General features: G+C 46.2%; 1 protein-coding gene across 1 annotated transcript in view; it reads right to left on the reverse strand.

Moving 5' to 3' along the window:
* arhgap42a (Rho GTPase activating protein 42a) overlaps positions 1-16,979 on the reverse strand; it is a 572,455-nt gene that overhangs the window by 78,338 nt on the left and 477,138 nt on the right. Inside the window, exons 16-17 of the mRNA XM_072476376.1 lie at positions 13,234-13,292; positions 1,001-1,106 (exon numbers count right to left, since the gene is read on the reverse strand). Of these exons, the coding sequence (XP_072332477.1) occupies positions 1,001-1,106; positions 13,234-13,292 (165 nt within the window). The remainder of the gene's footprint in view (positions 1-1,000; positions 1,107-13,233; positions 13,293-16,979) is intronic.

Below are 16,979 nucleotides of genomic sequence, written 5' to 3' on the forward strand. Positions count from 1 at the left end.
ACCGCAACCCTCAACATCTGAGCAGGTACCCCGGCCAGATCGCCACCGCGTAATAAATGCCAACTTGGCAGTGCCCCTGCAATCTGGGCACTTGGCAGTGCCAGGCTGGCACCCAGGATACCACCCTGCCAAAAGGGGATGAATCTGGAGGCTGCCGATCCCCTGAGAGACTCCCCACGAGTGCCATTCCGTCTGGTCCCCGTTTGTGGAGACCAGTGTTGAATGGCACTCGTCTGAGGTCTCCAAGGCGAAGGGGATTGATCGGATACCTCGGGAAACTGCATATAAAAGTGTCTCGCTTTAATATGCAGATTTGCCAAAACGTGAAAATGAATTGGAAAATTAATTTCATCAGAGGAAGTTATGAATGTTACTACATTACTCAAACTTCAATGTCACCATTACTGGCATGACCTGTAGCCTTCATTTAATAGAATCATAGAATCTACAGTACAGAAGGAGGCCATTCGGTCCATCGAGTCTGCACCGGCCCTTGGAAAGAGCATCCCACTTAAAACCCACACCTCCACCCTATCCCCATAACCCAGTAACCCCACCAAACCTTTTTTTTGGACACTAAGGGCCAATCCACCTAACCAGCGCATCTTTGGACTGTGGGAGGAAACCGGAGCACGCGGAGGAAACCCACACAGACACTGCGAAAACGTGCAGACTCCGCACAGACAGTGACCCAAGCCGGGAATCGAACCTGGGACCCTGGAGCTGTGAAGCAACTGTGCTAATAACTGTGCTACCATGCTGCCCTCCTAGGGTAAGAGATTACACCAATGAGTTAACACCAAGGTATCCATTATCATCTGCTAAATGTTACTTGAGAAATGTTTTATCTCACGAGACAACAAAGATATGAGCATCAAAAAACAGTAAATGACATCTTAAATCTGTTCAATTACATTTCCAAAATGTAACATAAATTAGTTTAGCATAATCGCCTTTGGTAGAAGTCTTGTAATGGCTAAAGAAAGATATAACTACTTACTTCACTAAATGTTTTAGCAAAAGGTCGAGCATCTCTCTGTTCTTTTCTGGAAGTTTATAAACCATTGCATGAACAGCACGAACTCTGTAATTCTGGTCATCTGACTCTGCAGAAAAGAATAATAGATTCAACATATTAATACTCATTGAAATACCAGCAATATTGGGATATAAATTAATACTTCAGCTTGACATGAATACATTTTGTTTAAAGCAGAACATATTTTAAAATAATGGTGACGTATGGCTTAATACACCAACGAACTCCCCCTTGACAGATACAACAATCTAATCAACTGATCGGAAAATGGAAATTGTTCAATGCACCATCCGCAAACTGACTGCCTTGACACAATGGAAAAACTGCCACTTTACTAATTGAATTTTCTTCATGACATAATTATGGCCGGATTTTTCTGACCATTCACACCAGTGGGATCTCCTGGTCTTGCCAAGAGCGCACCTCAACTGTGGGTTTCCCAGCGACAAGAGGTGCATTCAATGGGAAATCCCATTGACAACGGCGGGACCAGAAGGTGCCACCGCCGGCCAATCACCGGCCACCTCACGGCAGGCTGCGTGGAAAAGTCCCGCCCTATATCTGATTCTCTAGTAGTTGGTCCAAAGATCTAGAAATGTTATAATGTCCAAAAAACGGTTTACATTAATGCATACAATATATAAATCATTGTCTTCTTTCTTCCACTGCCAATTGCTTGGCAAGGAGCGATATAGGATCAGAAGGCATAGAATCTCTGTGGGTAGTGTTGAGGTAATGGTAAAAAGACCCTGATAGGAGTTATGTACAGGCCCCCTAGCTGTAGTCAGGATGTGGGGCAGAAAATAAACCAGGAGACAGAAAAGGCATGTAAAAAAGGCAATATTACAATAATCACGGGGGTCTTCAATCTGGAGGTGGACTGGGAAAATCAAGTTGGTAGTGGATCCCAAGAAAAGGAACTTGTGGACTGCCTCAGAGATGTTTTTTTTGAGCAGCTTGTGACAGAGCCTACTAGGGAACAGGCAATTCTGTATTTGGTGATGTGTCATGAGGCAGACTTGATTAGGGAACTTAAGATGATTGAGCCCTTAGGGAGCAGTGACCACAATATGATAGAATTTACCCTGCAGTTTGAGAGGGAGAAGCTGCAAACTGATGTAATGGTATTACAATTAAATAAGGGTAACTACAAAGGATGAGGGAGGAGCTGATTGGAAAAGGAGCCTAGCACGGAAGACAGTGGAACAGCAATGGCAGGAGTTTCGGGGGGTTATTCGGGAGGCACAACAGAAATTCATCCCAAGGAGTAGGAAACATGTTAAGGAGAGGACAAGGCCTTCATGGCTGATGAGGGAAGTCAAAGACAGCATTAAAACAAAAGAAAAAGCATACAAAATGGTGAGGATCAGTGGGAAGCCAGAAAATTGGGGGGGGGGGGGGCGGGGAGAAGATGAAATATGTGTGCAAGCTAGTAATATAAAGGAAGGTAGGAAGAGTTTTTTTCAATATAGAAAAGATAAAAGAGAGGCAAAAATAGACATTGGACCACTGGAAAATGTGGCTGGAGAAGTAATAATAGGAAAAGAAAATGGTAGAGGAACTGAATAGTTACTTTACATCAGTCTTCATGGTGGAAGACACCAGTAGGATGCCAGATCTCCAGGAGAATCAGGGGACAGAGGTGAGTGCAGTGGCCATCACTAATGAGAAGGTTCTGGGGAAACTGAAAGGTCTGAAGGTGGATAAATCACCTGGACCGGATGGACTACACCCCAGGGTTCTAAAAGAGATAGCTGAGGAGATTGTGGAGGTATTGGTGGTGATGTTCCAGGAATCACTGGAGGCAGGAAGGGTCCCAGAGGACTAGAAAGTGGCTAATGTAACACCACTGTTTAAAAAGGGAGGGAGGCAGAAGACAGGAAATTATAGGCCAGTTACCCTGACTTCAGTCATTGGTATGATTTTAGAGTCCAATATTAAAGATGAAATTGCAGAGTACTTGGAAGTGCATGATAAAATAGGACTGAGTCAGCACGGCTTCAAGGGGAGGCCATGTCTGACAAATCTGTTTCGAGTTCTTTGAGGAAGTAACAAGGAAGTTAGACAAAGGAGATTCAGTAGAAGTGACTTATTTAGATTTCCAGACGGCCTTTGACTAAGTGCCGCATAGGAGACTTTTTAATGAGTTAAGAGGCCATGGTGTTAAGGGTGACATCCTGGCATGGATAGAGGATTGGCTGACTGGCAGAAGGCAGTGAGTGGGGATAAAGGGGTCTTTTTCAGGATGGCAGCCGGTGACTAGTGGTGTGCCTCAGGGGTCGGTGCTGGGACCACAACTTTTCACAATATACATTCATGATCTGGAAGAAGGAACTGAAAGCACTCTTGCTAAGTTTGCAGATAATACAAAGATCTATAGAGGGACAGGTAATATTGAGGTTGCAGAAGGACCTGGACAGGCTAGGAGAGTCGACACAGAAGTGGCAGATGGAATGCAATGTAGAAAAATGTGAGGTTATGCACTTTGGAAGGAGAAATGGAGGCATAGACTAATTTCTAAGTGGGGAAATGCTTAGGAAATCAGAAGCACAAAGGGACTTGGGAGTCCTTGTTCATGATTCTCTTAAGGTTAACGTGCAGGTTCAGTTGGCAGTTAGGAAGGCAAAGGCAATGTTAGCATTCATGTCGCGAGGGCTAGAATACAAGACCAGGGGCGAAATTCTCCGGAAACGGCGCCATGTCCGCCGACTGGCGCCCAAAACTGCGCCAATCAGACGGGCATCGCGCCGCCCCAAAGGTGCGGAATGCTCCGCATCTTTGGGGGCCGAGCCCCAACATTGAGGGGCTAGGCCGACGCCGGAGGAATTTCCGCCACGCCAGCTGGCGGAAACGGCCTTTGTTGCCCCGCCAGTTGGCGCGGAAATGACATCCCCGGGCGGCGCATGCGCGGGAGCGTCAGCTGACAGTTTCCCACGCATGCGCAGTGGAGGGAGTCTCTTCCGCCTCCGCCATGGTGGAGACCGTGGTGGAGGCGGAAGGGAAAGAGTGCCACCACGGCACAGGCCCGCCCGCGGATCGGTGGGCCCCGATCGCGGGCCAGGCCACCGTGGGGGCACCCCCCGGGGCCAGATCGCCCCGCGCCCCTCCCAGGACCCCGGAGCCCGCCCACGCCGCCTTGTCCCGCCGTTCAAAAGGTGGTTTAATCCACGCCAGCGGGACAGGCAATTTATCGGCGGGACTTCGGCCCATCCCTGCCGGAGAATCGAGCGGGGGGGCCCGCCAACCGGCGCGGCCCGATTCCCGCCCCTGCCGAATATCCGGTGCCGGAGACTTTGGCAACCGGCGGGGGCGGGATTCACGGCAGCCCCCGGCGATTCTCCAACCCGGCGGGGGGTCGGAGAATAATGCCCCAGGAATGTACTTCTGAGGCTATTGAAGGCTCTGGTCAGACCCTATTTGAAGTATTGTGAGCAGTTTTGTGTCCCGTATCTAAGAAATGATGTGCTGGCCTTGGAAAGGGTCCAGAGGAGGTTCACAAGAATGATTCCTGGAATGAAGAGCTTGTCGTATGAGGAACGGTTGAGGACTCTGGGTCTATACTCGTTAGAGTTTCGAAGGATGAGGTGGGATCTAATTTAAACTTACAGGATACTGCGAGGTCTGGATAGAGTGGATGTGGAGAGGATGTTTCCACTTGTAGGAAAAACAAGAAGCAGAGGACCAAATCTCAAACTAAAGGGACGATCCTTTAAATCAGAGATGAGGAGGAATTTCTTCAGCCAGAGGGTGGTGAACCTGTGGAACTCTTTGCCGCAGAAGGCTGTGGAGGCCAAATCACTGAGCATCTTTAAGACAAGAGACAGATAGGTTCTTGATTAATATGGGGATCCGGGGTTATGGGGAGAAGGCAGGAGAATGGGGATGAGAAAAATATCAGCCATAATTGAATGGCGGAGCAGATTCGATGGGCCGAGTGGCCTAATTCTGCTCCGATGTCTTATGGTCTTATGCTTCTTAAAACATCTCTGCTCTCCCTTTCCATAAATGTGATTTTATTTTATTTATTTGCTCAATCACCACCATAATGTCAGAAAGCTCATGAATGTTATTGTCACTAAGACTATCTAATCACTTACATAAGAACATAAGTACTAGGAGCAAGAGTAGGCCATTTGGCCCTTCGAGCCTGCTCCACCATTCAATGAGGACATTGCTGATCTTTTAAAGAAAATAAATTTAGTGTACCCAATTCATTTTTTTCCAATTAAGGGGCAATTTAGCATGGCCAATCCACCTACCCTGCACATCTTTTGGGTTGTGGGGGCGACACCCATGCAAACACGGGGAGAATGTGCAAACTCCACACGGACAGTGACCCAGAGCCGGGATCGAACCTGGGACCTTGGCACCTTGAGGCTGCAGGGCTAACCCACTGCGCCACCATGCTGCCCTCATTGCTGATCTTTTGTGGACTTAGCCCCACTTTCCCACCCGAACACCACAACCCTTTATTCCTTTATTCTTCAAAAAACTATCTATCTTTATCTTGAAAATATTTAATGAAGGAGCCTCAATTGCTTCACTGGACAGGGAATTCCATAGATTCACAACCCTTTGGATGAAGAAGTTCCTCCTAAGCTCAGTCTTAAATCTACTTCCCCTTATTTTGAGGCTATGTGCCCTAGTTCGGTTTTCACCCGGCAGTGGAAACAACCACACCCCATCTATCCTATCTATTAACTTCATCATTTTATATGTTTCTATAAGATCCCCCCGTATCCATCTCAATTCCAACGAGTACAGTCCCAATCTACTCAACCTCTCCTCGTAATCCAACTCCCTGAACTCTGGGATTAACCTAGTGAATCTCCTCTGCACACCCTCCAGCGCCAGTGCGTCCTTTCTCGGTAAGGAGACCAAAACTGAACACAATACTACAGGTGTGGCCTCCATAACACATTATACAGTTGCAGCATAACCTCCCTAGTCTTAAACTCCATCCCTTTAGCAATGAAGGACAAAACTCCATTTGCCTTCTTAATCGACTGTTGCACCTGGAAACCAACTTTCTGCGACTCATGCACTAGCACACCCAGGTCCCTCTGCACAGCAGCATGTTTTAATATTTTATCATTTAAATAATAATCTCTTTTGCTGTTATTCTCAACAAAATGGATAACCTCAAATTTATCAACATTGTATTCCATCTGCCAGACCCCAGCCCATTCACTTAAACTATCCAAATCCCTCTGCAGACTTCCAGTATCCTCTGCACTTTTTGCTTTACCACTCATCTTAGTGTCATCTGCAAACTTGGACACATTGGGCGCGATTCTCCACTCCCGCGCCGGTCGGGAGAATTGCCTGGGTCGCCAAATTTTCCCGCGACGCCGGTCCGATGCCCTCCCGCGATTCTCCCAAGTGGCGAGAACGGCCCCGTCGAGTTCACACCTGGTCGCTGCCAGCGGGAACAGCGCGGGAATGCTGGGGGGGGGGGGGGATCCTGCACCGGGGGGGGGGCCTCAAATGGGGTCTGGCCCGTGATCGGTGCCCACCGATCGTCGGGCCGGCCTCTCTGAAGGAGGACCTCCTTTCTTCCGCAGCCCCGCAAGATCCGTCAGACATCTTCTTGCGGGGCGGACTCGGAGAGGACGGCAACCACGCATGCACTGGTGACGCCAGTTATGCGGCGCCGGCTGTGTCACGTATGCGGCGCCGCCTTGACGTGGCGCCAAGGTCTGGCACGTGTAAATGACGCGGCGCCGCTCCTAGCCCATTATCGGGCCCTGAATCGGTCGGGATAGGGGCCGTTTCGCGCCGTCGTGAACCTCGCCGATGTTCACGACGGCGAAAACACTCTGCCTCTATTTTGGAGAATCCCGCCCAATGCACTTGGTCCCCAACTCCAAATCATCTATGTAAATTGTGAACAATTGTGGCCCCAACACTGATCTCTGAGGGACACCGCTAGCACTGATTGCCAACCAGAGAAACACCCATTAATCCCCACTCTTTGCTTTCTATTAATCAACCAATCCTCTATCCATGTTACTACTTTACCCTTAACGCCATGTATCTTTATCTTATGCAGCAACCTTTTGTGTGGTGTTGCTCTCTTTGGCGTTGTCTCTTAATTTGGCTCTGTTTAATTACGTTTGCTCAAGAGTCGCCAGGTATCTTTTGACACCGCCACAAGGTTCAGAACCGAATACTGATCAAAGACTCGATACACCAGTTAGTAAGTTCAAAAACAATACTCGTTTATTTACACACAGTCAAAACTACTCATGCATAAACTCTACAAACTAAACTATCACTATTACTAAAAGCCGATACTTAGCTTCGGGTGCCCACTCAGTCAGAGGAACAATGGCCGTTGCTCAGTTCTGAGGCTGCTGGGTTGAGCTGTTTACAGGATAGCAACTAGGAGCGTCTATCTCGTAGCGTGCGTTGACTTGGAACTTACTTGGTCTGGCGTAGCTGCTCGGCTGGTCTCTCTCTCCGCTGAGAGCCAAGGCCAAAGAAGAAAGATTCTCTCTTGGGGAATACCTTTTATACCTAAAAGGGCTTCACGCGCTTTTGGGTGGGCCTTGAACTTGGCCTCAATTAATTGGGCCTTTCCCAATCATTCTTATCGACCTTCCTCCAATAGAGGGGTGGGTTCCCTGGTTGCTGGGCATGTCCTAGGTGGCCGTTGGTTTGCTTTGTTTGAGTCTCCTCTGGTGCCGGAGTGTCTGCCTTAACATTGTTTATCTAAATGTTTCCCTTTTGTCCCCGGAGATGGCTCATTAGTATGTAGATGGCTTAGCAGTTTCTGTCCTGTCTGAGAGCCAAGGCTCTATTCAACAGACAGACCTTGCACCTGCTTGTTTATCAGTATTGTCCAATTTTCCCTGCATTCTTTGCAAGTGTCCATTTTGTAATCGGGCGTGGCCATCCCAGATGGCTTCAGTGGCACCTTGTCAAAAGCTTTCTGGAAATCCAGATATACCACATCCATTGGCTCCCCTTTGTCTACCGCACTGGTAATGTCCTCAAAACATTCTACAAAATTATTTAAGGCATGACCTGCCCTTTATGAACCCATGCTGCGTCTCTCCAATGGGACAATTTTCATCCAGATGCCTCGCTATTTCTTCCTTGAAGATAGATTCCAGCATCTTCCCTACTACTGAAGTTAAGCTAACTGGCCTGTAATTACCAACTTTTTGCCAACCTCCTTTTTTAAACAGTGGTGTCATGTTTGCTCATTTCCAATCCGCCGGGACCACCCCAGAGTTTAGTGAATTTTGCTAAATTATCACGAGCGCATTTGCAATTACCCATGCCATCTCTTTTAGTACCTTGGGATGCATTCCATCAGGGCCAGGAGACTTGCCTACTTTTAGCCCCATTACCTTGCCCATCAGTACCTCCTTCGAAATAACAATCTTCTCAAGGTCCTCACCTGCCATTGCCCCGCCACTGGCATGTTATTTGTATCTTCCACTGTGAAGACTGACCCAAAAAACCTGTTCAGTTCCTCAGCCATTTCATCATCTCCCATTATTAAATCTCCCTTCTCAACCGCTAAAGGACCAATATTTACCTTAGCCACTCTTTCTTGTTTTATATATTTGTAGAAACTTTTACTATCTGTATTTATATTCTGAGCAAGTTTACTCTCATAATCTAATTTACGCTTCTTTATAGTTTTTTTAGTAGCTTTCTGTTGCCCCTTAAAGATTTCCTAATCCTCTAGTCTCCCACTAATTTTTGCCACTTTGTATGCTTTTTCCTTCAATTTGATACTCTCCCTTATTTTCTTAGATATCTACGGTTGATTTTCCCTCTTTCTACCGTCCTTCCTTTTTGTTGGTATAAACTTCTGCTGAGCACTGTGAAAAAACCCTTGGAAGGTTCTCCACTGTTCCTCAACTGTTTCACCATAAAGTCTTGCTCCCAGTCTACCTTAGTCAGCTCTTCTCTCATCCCAATGTAATCTTTGTTTAAGCATAAAACACTAGTGTTTAATTTTACCTTCTCACCCTCCATCTGTATTTTGAATTCCACAATATTGTGATCGCTCCTTCCGAGAGGATCCCTAACTATGAGTTCCTTGATCAATCGTGCCTCATTACACAGGACCGGATCTCAGATCGCTTGTTCCCTCGTAGGTTCCATGACATATTATTCTAGGAAACTATCGCATATACATTCTATAAACTCCTCGAGGTTTCCTTGACCGACCTGGTTAAACCAATTGACATGTAGATTAAAATCCCCCATGATAACTGCTGTACCATTTCTACATGCATCAGTTATTTCTTTGTTTATTGCCCGCCCCACTGTAATGTTACTATTGATGGCCTACAGACTAGTCCTATCAGTGACTTTTATGCCTTACTATTTCTGATTTCCACCCAAATGGATTCAACAGCATCCTCCATAGCACCGATGTCATCCATCACTACTGCCCGGATGTCATCTTGACATAGTGAGGGATGCCAACTTGACCCTCTTATTTTCCCCTTACTCCCCAAACCAAAGCTGCCACATGTTCCCTTTGCTGAAGCTTTTCATCCGCATATCTCTCTTCTATAACACCCATCTGTGGGTGTACCTACACCTCAGGGTCTGCAAATCACCACCACCTTCAGAAGGGTAACTAGGGATAGGCAATAAATGTTGGCCTAACCAGTGACACCCACATCCCGTAACTGAATAAAAAAAATCTTCCCTCATATTCTCTCCAAACTCATTTTCTCTGCAAGAATCATCTCCTGTGGTAGCACTGCAGTCTCACGGCGCCTAGGTCCCAGGTTCAATCCCGGCTCTGTGTCACTGTCTCCTCGTGTTTGCATGGGTTTCGCCCCCACAACCCAAAGATGTGCAAGGTAGGTGGATTGAACATGCTAAATTGCCCCTTAATTGGAAAAAATGAATTGAGTACTCTAAATTTATAGGAAAAAAAAGAATTATCTCCTGTATCCCTGACACCATTCTCACTAAACTGCATATCCTGAAACTTCCCTTCCTGCCTCTCATATTAGCTGGCGTTGTAATTGGTTTCCTTTCAACAACTATCCCTTTCCTTTTCATAACTATTGGTATCACCTGCTCCCTGAAGACACATATTCGACTCCCACTATCCTTAAAAACAAATATCCTATTTAAAATCTCCCTTTCCTCTACAATCTCCTTGAATATATTTCAATCCATTGACACTCTCCCATGCGACATATTTATGGGCACCTCAAAAAATTCAATAGCTTAATCATATATGCCATACTCCTCAAAAAGCCTGCTGACTATTTTTGAGAACTTGGGCGAGTAGGAGTAGATCAGTCACTCCATTTCTGATAATAGATTTTACATAAAATTCCGACAATTAATATTGAACAGGAGTTATTTGAATATTATTAGATAATTGCTCTGGAAAGAGTGCAGAAGAGACTTACAATAATGTTTCCAGGGCTGGAAAATTGCAGTGATGAGGAAAGATTATGTAGGCTTGTTATCCTTGGAACAGAGAAGGCTGAAGGGTAACTTGATTGAGGTGTAAAAAATTATGAGGGTCCTAGATAGAGTAGATAGGGAAGACTTATTTCCCCCAGCCATAAGACCATATGACATAGGAGCAGAAATAGACCATATGACATAGGAGCAGAAATAGGCCAGTGTAGTCTTTGGTTGCCTGAGGAAGAGAGTGTTTGAAGACCAGGATCTCAGATCCGGCACCAAGCTCATGGTCTACAGAGTAGGAGTGCTACCTGCCCTCCTGCATGGCCCAGAAACATGGGTAGCAGTTTTCCAGCTGTTCACATAATCGGGACCTTCCAGTCCTGCCGGCAATGCAGCCCCACTGCAGGTTTCCGGCGGTGAGGGGTGTATACAACGGGAAACCCTGTTGACAACGACGGGACCAGAAGAACTTGCCACTGGTCCTAGTCCTAGGCGGGACATAACAACTGCACCAGAGGTGCTTATGCTTTTCAGTGTGGACTTCTGTTGCTAAGCAACAGCTTAGGTTTTTTTATAATTCTATTGTTTTTCCATCAAAAACCCTCAATTACAATGCAGGCAGAGTTTGAAGTAAAACTGAAACCTATAAACATACAAGTACCTCTAATATGAAGCTAAAGTAAAATTTTAGCCCTTTTTAATTATTAATTCATGGGATGTGGGCATTGCTGGCTGGGCCAGCGTTTATTCCCCATCCCTGAGGGCATTTAAGAGTCAACCACGTTGCTGTGGATCTGGAATCACATGTAGGCCAGACTGGATAAGGGAGGCAGTTTTCCTTCCCTAAAGAATATTAGTGAACCAGAAGGATTTTTACAATTGACAATGGTTTCATGCTTATCATTAGTCTTTTAATTCCAGATTTTTATTGAATTCAGGTTTCACTATCTGCCATGGTGCGATTTGAACCTGGTTCCCCAGAGCATTACCTTGGGTCTCTGAATTACTAGTCCAATGACAATACCACTATACCACTGCCTTCTTAGCACATAAGTATAGAAACACAAATTAAGCTTAAATTTGAATTATACCTTATTTCCAATTCCCACAATACACATATAAATTACTTAAACCAACTCTGTTTCTTTACAGTGGCTGGAAAATTGCAAAGGAAGTAGGCTGGATAGTGCACCCATTGCCTTTTTCTTCATGCCATCATGGCATTCTGCCACCAGCAGGGAAATTGGGGGATGGCCGTCTTGTTGTCCTGAAAAGTTCAATCCAATGAGGGTGAAACTATCATGGACTGATTGAGCCAAATAGGTTGTTTGCCTGTTGTCATTGTAAGTATTTCTGGGATGTAGAAACCAAATAAAGTCTCCAGTGACCCCAGCAACTACTGGTCTGTCAGTCTGTTGAACTGTTTAAGAAAGCCCAAATATGGCATGATGACATTGGGTCAGTAATTCAATGTCATTCTGTCAGTCTCCAATAAAATGGAAGGCCAGCGGGTATTAAAATTGGAAGCATACTCTTTTGAAAAAGACAACCAACAGGCTATCACGCTTGTTATGCAGCTATTCGGCAAATTTCGGTTGCACACTCCATTTTTCACTAGTTGCATGGGAAAAAGGTTATGCCGGATATGAGGTGGTGACATAAGAATAGATGAAAAGGCCTTTAAACACGATGATGGCTGCATGTATTGTTCGATTGATTTGTTGTCACATGTACCCAAGTAGGGTGAAATTTATTTTTCTTTGGTCAAGGGAACGTACACAAAAAGTAGACAAAAAGAATAATCGACAGAGTACATCGACAAATAGTACATTGACAAATAGTGAGCACGGTAGCACAGTGGTTAGCATTGTTGCTTCACATTGCCAGGGTCCCAAATTCGATTCCCGGTTTGGGTCAGTGTGGAGTCTGCACGTTCTCCCTGTGTCTGCGTGGGTTTCCTCTGGGTGGTCTGGTTTCCTCCCACAAGTCCCGAAAGACGCAAAGGATGCCTGTTAGGTGAATTGGACATTCTGAATTCTCCCTCAGTGTGCCCGAACAGGTGCCGGAGTGTGGCAACTAGGGGATTTTCACAGTAACTTCACTGCAGTGTTAAAGTAAGCCAATTGTGACACTAATAAAGATTATTATTACTCTATTCCTTTAGCCGTAAGTGCCAAAATTCCATTTGCAATCCGTATTACCTGCTGGAGCTGCATGCTAGATTTCTGCGATTCATGCACGAGGACACCCAGATCCCTCTGCACCGAAGTGCTCTGAGGCTTCTCTCCATTTGGATAAATAAATTGCACTCCATCTGCCAAATTTTAGCCCACTAACCTAACCTATCTATATTCATTTGAAAATGTATTATTTCCTCATTGCAACTTACTATCCCACCTCTTTTAGTGTCATCAGCATATTTGACTATAGTACCTTCTATCCCTGAATCCAAGTCATTCATATAAATTGTGAATAGTTGGGACCCAAGCACCAATCCCTGTGGCACCCTACTAGTTACATCTTGCCAACCAGAAAAAGACCCATTTATCTCACCTTCTGACTTCAGTCAGTTAGCCAGCCTTCCATCCAAGCTAATAAATTACCCGAAATCTCATGTGATCTTACCTTGTGTATTAATCTTTTGTGCCGCACCTCATCAAATGCCTTCTGAATCCAGATATACTACATCTACAGGATCCCCATTAACCACTTGCCTTGTTACATTTTCGAAGAACTCTAGCAAATCAGTCAAACACAATTTACAATCATACTGCATGATATTTACTCACTGACAGCTGCAATTAAATCCTTATGAAGTTTGTAAGTCATTAACGGTTCCACAAGGCATCTAGGATAGAAAATAAAATATCTTTATTTAAGTTTTAAAACTTTTGGCAGTCTACAATGTACAACTTCAACATTATTTGTAATTTCATAACTAACCACGAGTAACTAAATAAACCTAAACCGGATTACGACTAGTTATAGCTACAAAATATCACTATTTTCACATGTCTTAATATTTCCTGAGTCTCAAAAAAATATTGCCATAGACAAAATTCCAATGGGCATCCTTTGCGTATATCTAGAGAATTGTACCTGATAACATTGGAAAAGAAAAGCATAAAACCAACAAGAGTGTTCTAATAATTTTAAATTAAGTCTAACAGTCCAAAGATGTGCAGGTTAGGTAGATTGGCCATGCTGAATTGCCCCTTAGTGTCTAAAGATGTACAGGTTAGGTGGAGTTATGGGGATATGACAGGGAAGTGGGCCTCGGTTGGGTGCTCGTTCAGAGGATTGGTGCAGACTCCATGTGCCGAATGGCCTCCTTCTGCACTGTAGGGATTCTATGATTCTAACACAGCCATTCCAAGCATAATTGAAAAAAAAAAACAATGAACTGAATTTACCTAATTTTGGGGACAGGCTGAGATGGAGGAGCTCTCTTCCTATCATGGAGAAGATATCGGAGCAGGAGCCTGATATCGTACCATTGTTATGGCATGTTGCCAGCAACAGGAACCTGAGGGGCATCGACGTAGACCGGCTGGCCAATTAAGGCAATAAATTTCCAGTTAAGGCACTTCCTTCGTCTGCTTACATTTTACCTGTGTGAGGAGAGGCTGTTTCTACATGGTGCAAGTGTCAGGTAAACCCTAATGGCTTCCCAGTGGGTTACTCGGTGACCTCCTAAATTGATGCTGTTCCTCGCAGCCAAGCAACACTACTGGAATAAACCCCTCCCACTATCCCAGGGGTCTGCCTGTCTACTCAGCTCAGGCATTAAGGTGTCCCCTCCTTCATACTGCAGCCTCAGCAATGGCTGCCACTAGTGTCGAGGCTGACAGTTCCCTGACTGGGCTGGCAGCTCTGCAGGCAAGTTTACTGTGGCTGTTAATTAGCCTCAGCGCAAATGTTGCCTCATGCTCCACCTACTGCAGAGGGAAGTTGATTCCCTCTTTCAGGACTGGCGGCAGAACTTGATCTTGTTCAGGAAAATTCAGTCCAATATTTCAGGTTAGAATCACACATTACTTAGCCAAACAAGATTTATTGTTTTGTGGTAATGGAGAAAAGAGGATTTTACTTTTACCAACATCTTTATCAATTATCAAAGGGAACTATTTTGATGTTCTACAATTTGCTATTTAATCAAACATTCTGCCTGTAACCCAGTAACTGAGACAGAAGGAAAACACAGGCCAGAATCTTCCATTCTGAAATCCAAGTTCAATGGTGGGTGTTGTGGTATGTGACCTTGTCTTTGCAATGATTCATATAGAACTGCTAGTGACTTAACTAGAATGCTGAATTATTGATGTACACGTGGTAACAATCAGAATGCTGTACAGACTATGTTACTGATTGAGTGACATAGACTCTCCTGGAACTACCCTTATGTAGTTGGTGTACGCAGTACAAACTTCTGACGATCGCCGGTTGTCACATGACTAATGTCTGACACCACCTGTTGGTGGGAGGTTGCATTGCTGAGCGTATGCAATATTATTCACCACAGTGGAAACAAAGATTGGCGTGATTTTTGCCAGGGGAATGGGATGGCTGACCACTCACGATCCTGCACTATTTAGCTCTTGACCTATGCATCCACAAGGTCACCGAACCTTGTGGCAGGGCGGGCAGGACGTCGTTGTCTCCACCATTACTTCATGAGATTAAGGGTCTGCCGCCTTATTTAAAGGACATCCATCAGCCCTCATTCACTGCAGGTCAGCAGCTCCGGGTTACTCACCCAGGGTGTCCCAGACCAGACTAACTGTGGCCTCATGGTTCAGCGAAGCCTCCCTGGAAAGGTGGGAGATCCTGTTTCCCCAGGATTTCAGCAGAAGACCTACCCAGCTGACCATGGAAGACTGGACGTAGGTTGCAGCAGAGGTGAGCACGCATAAGGCCAGCACAGAAAAGTCCAGTAGTGCCGGAAGAGGATGAATCATCTGTTGTACTTACTGTGAACTGACACTCATAAGGGCATTTAGGCAGTCTAAGTGTGCTAGTGCACAGGGATGTCAGACAGGATTTACATTCCAGGCAGTTCATGCTTTCAATCGTCTATCAGTTGCAGGACATACTGCTTGGGAAGCACTTACTGGAGAGGGCTCAGCAGCTGCCATAGGAACGCATGTTCCTGGTCATGTCATGCAACTATTGAGATAATAATCAATCCTTGTATCTTTCTGCAGGACAAGAACGCCTTCAGTGAATGGAAGTGATTCAAGATCAGAGACTGTATATGAGACATCAGAGCACTCACCACGTATGAGGATCAGGCTGCTAAGACAGCTGGAATGAGTAAGACAGTGCCTAAGTTGATGTCAAGATCAGGGGCGGGATTCTCCGCAATCGGCACGATGTCCGCCGACCAGCGCCAAAAACGGCGCGAATCAGTCCGGCATCGCACCGCCCCAAAGGTGCGGAATTCTCCGCATCTTGAGGGGCCGAGCCCTCACCTTGAGGGGCTAGGCCCGCGCCGGACTGATTTCCACCCCACCAGCTGGCGGGAAAGGCCTTTGGTGCCCCGCCAGCTGGCGTGGAAATGACTTTGCCGTGTGGCGCATGCGCGGGAGCGTCAGCCGCCGCTCACGGCATCCCCGCGCATGCGCAGTGGAGGGGGTCTCTTCCGCCTGCGCCATAGTGAAGACCATGGCAAAAGTGGAAGGAAAATAGCGCCCCCACGGCACAGGCCCGCCCGCTGATCGGTGGGCCCCGATCGCGGGCCAGGCCACCGTGGGGGCACCCCCCACCGGGGCCAGATCGCCCCGGGCCCCCCCCCACAGGACCCCGGAGCCCGCCCGCGCCGCCGTTCAAAAGGTGGTTCAATCCACGCCGGCTGGCGTGGGTTGACAGCGGCGGGACCTCGGCCCATCGCAGACCGGAGAATCGCCGGGGGATTTCCGCCGACCGGCGTGATTCCCGCCCCTGCCGAATCTCCGGTGGTGGAGAATTCGGGACACGGCGGGGGCGGGATTCACGCCGGCCCCCGGCGATTCTCCGACCCGGTGGGGGTTCGGAGAATCGCTCCCAAGATTCACAGGAAGCCAGTGAGGATATCTCCAGTCTACAGTTGTCAGCTGCACCCACAGTGCGATACATTGATTTAATTAAGGAGCCTGTTTAGCAATCACAAAATCTTTTTCTCTATTCCAGGTACTAGCAAGAAAAAGGAGGCGCCAACAAGGTGTGACATTATGTAAAATGTTCAGAATACAAAGGGTTAATGTCATATCATAATTAACCACTAGATGGAGCTAGATGCAGAACTATATAAAGTACTGACTCACAGGCTTTTGGGAGAAGGCTGGAGAGGAGCAGTGAGAGTGTACAGTACAGTTATAGATAGTGTGTATCGACTGGTGTTAGTAGAGTGTAGATTACTAGATAATTGTTTACTGCAGAAGTAAGTGGTCGATCTTTAATAAGTAGTGTAAATAGTTAGCTTTGTTAATGGACTTAGCTTCTGTGGTCTTTGTCAACACTACAATATCCATCCTGATAACAGAATCACAAAGAACAC

This window comes from Scyliorhinus torazame, chromosome 15 (assembly GCF_047496885.1).
Source record: "Scyliorhinus torazame isolate Kashiwa2021f chromosome 15, sScyTor2.1, whole genome shotgun sequence".
NCBI lineage: Eukaryota > Metazoa > Chordata > Chondrichthyes > Carcharhiniformes > Scyliorhinidae > Scyliorhinus > Scyliorhinus torazame.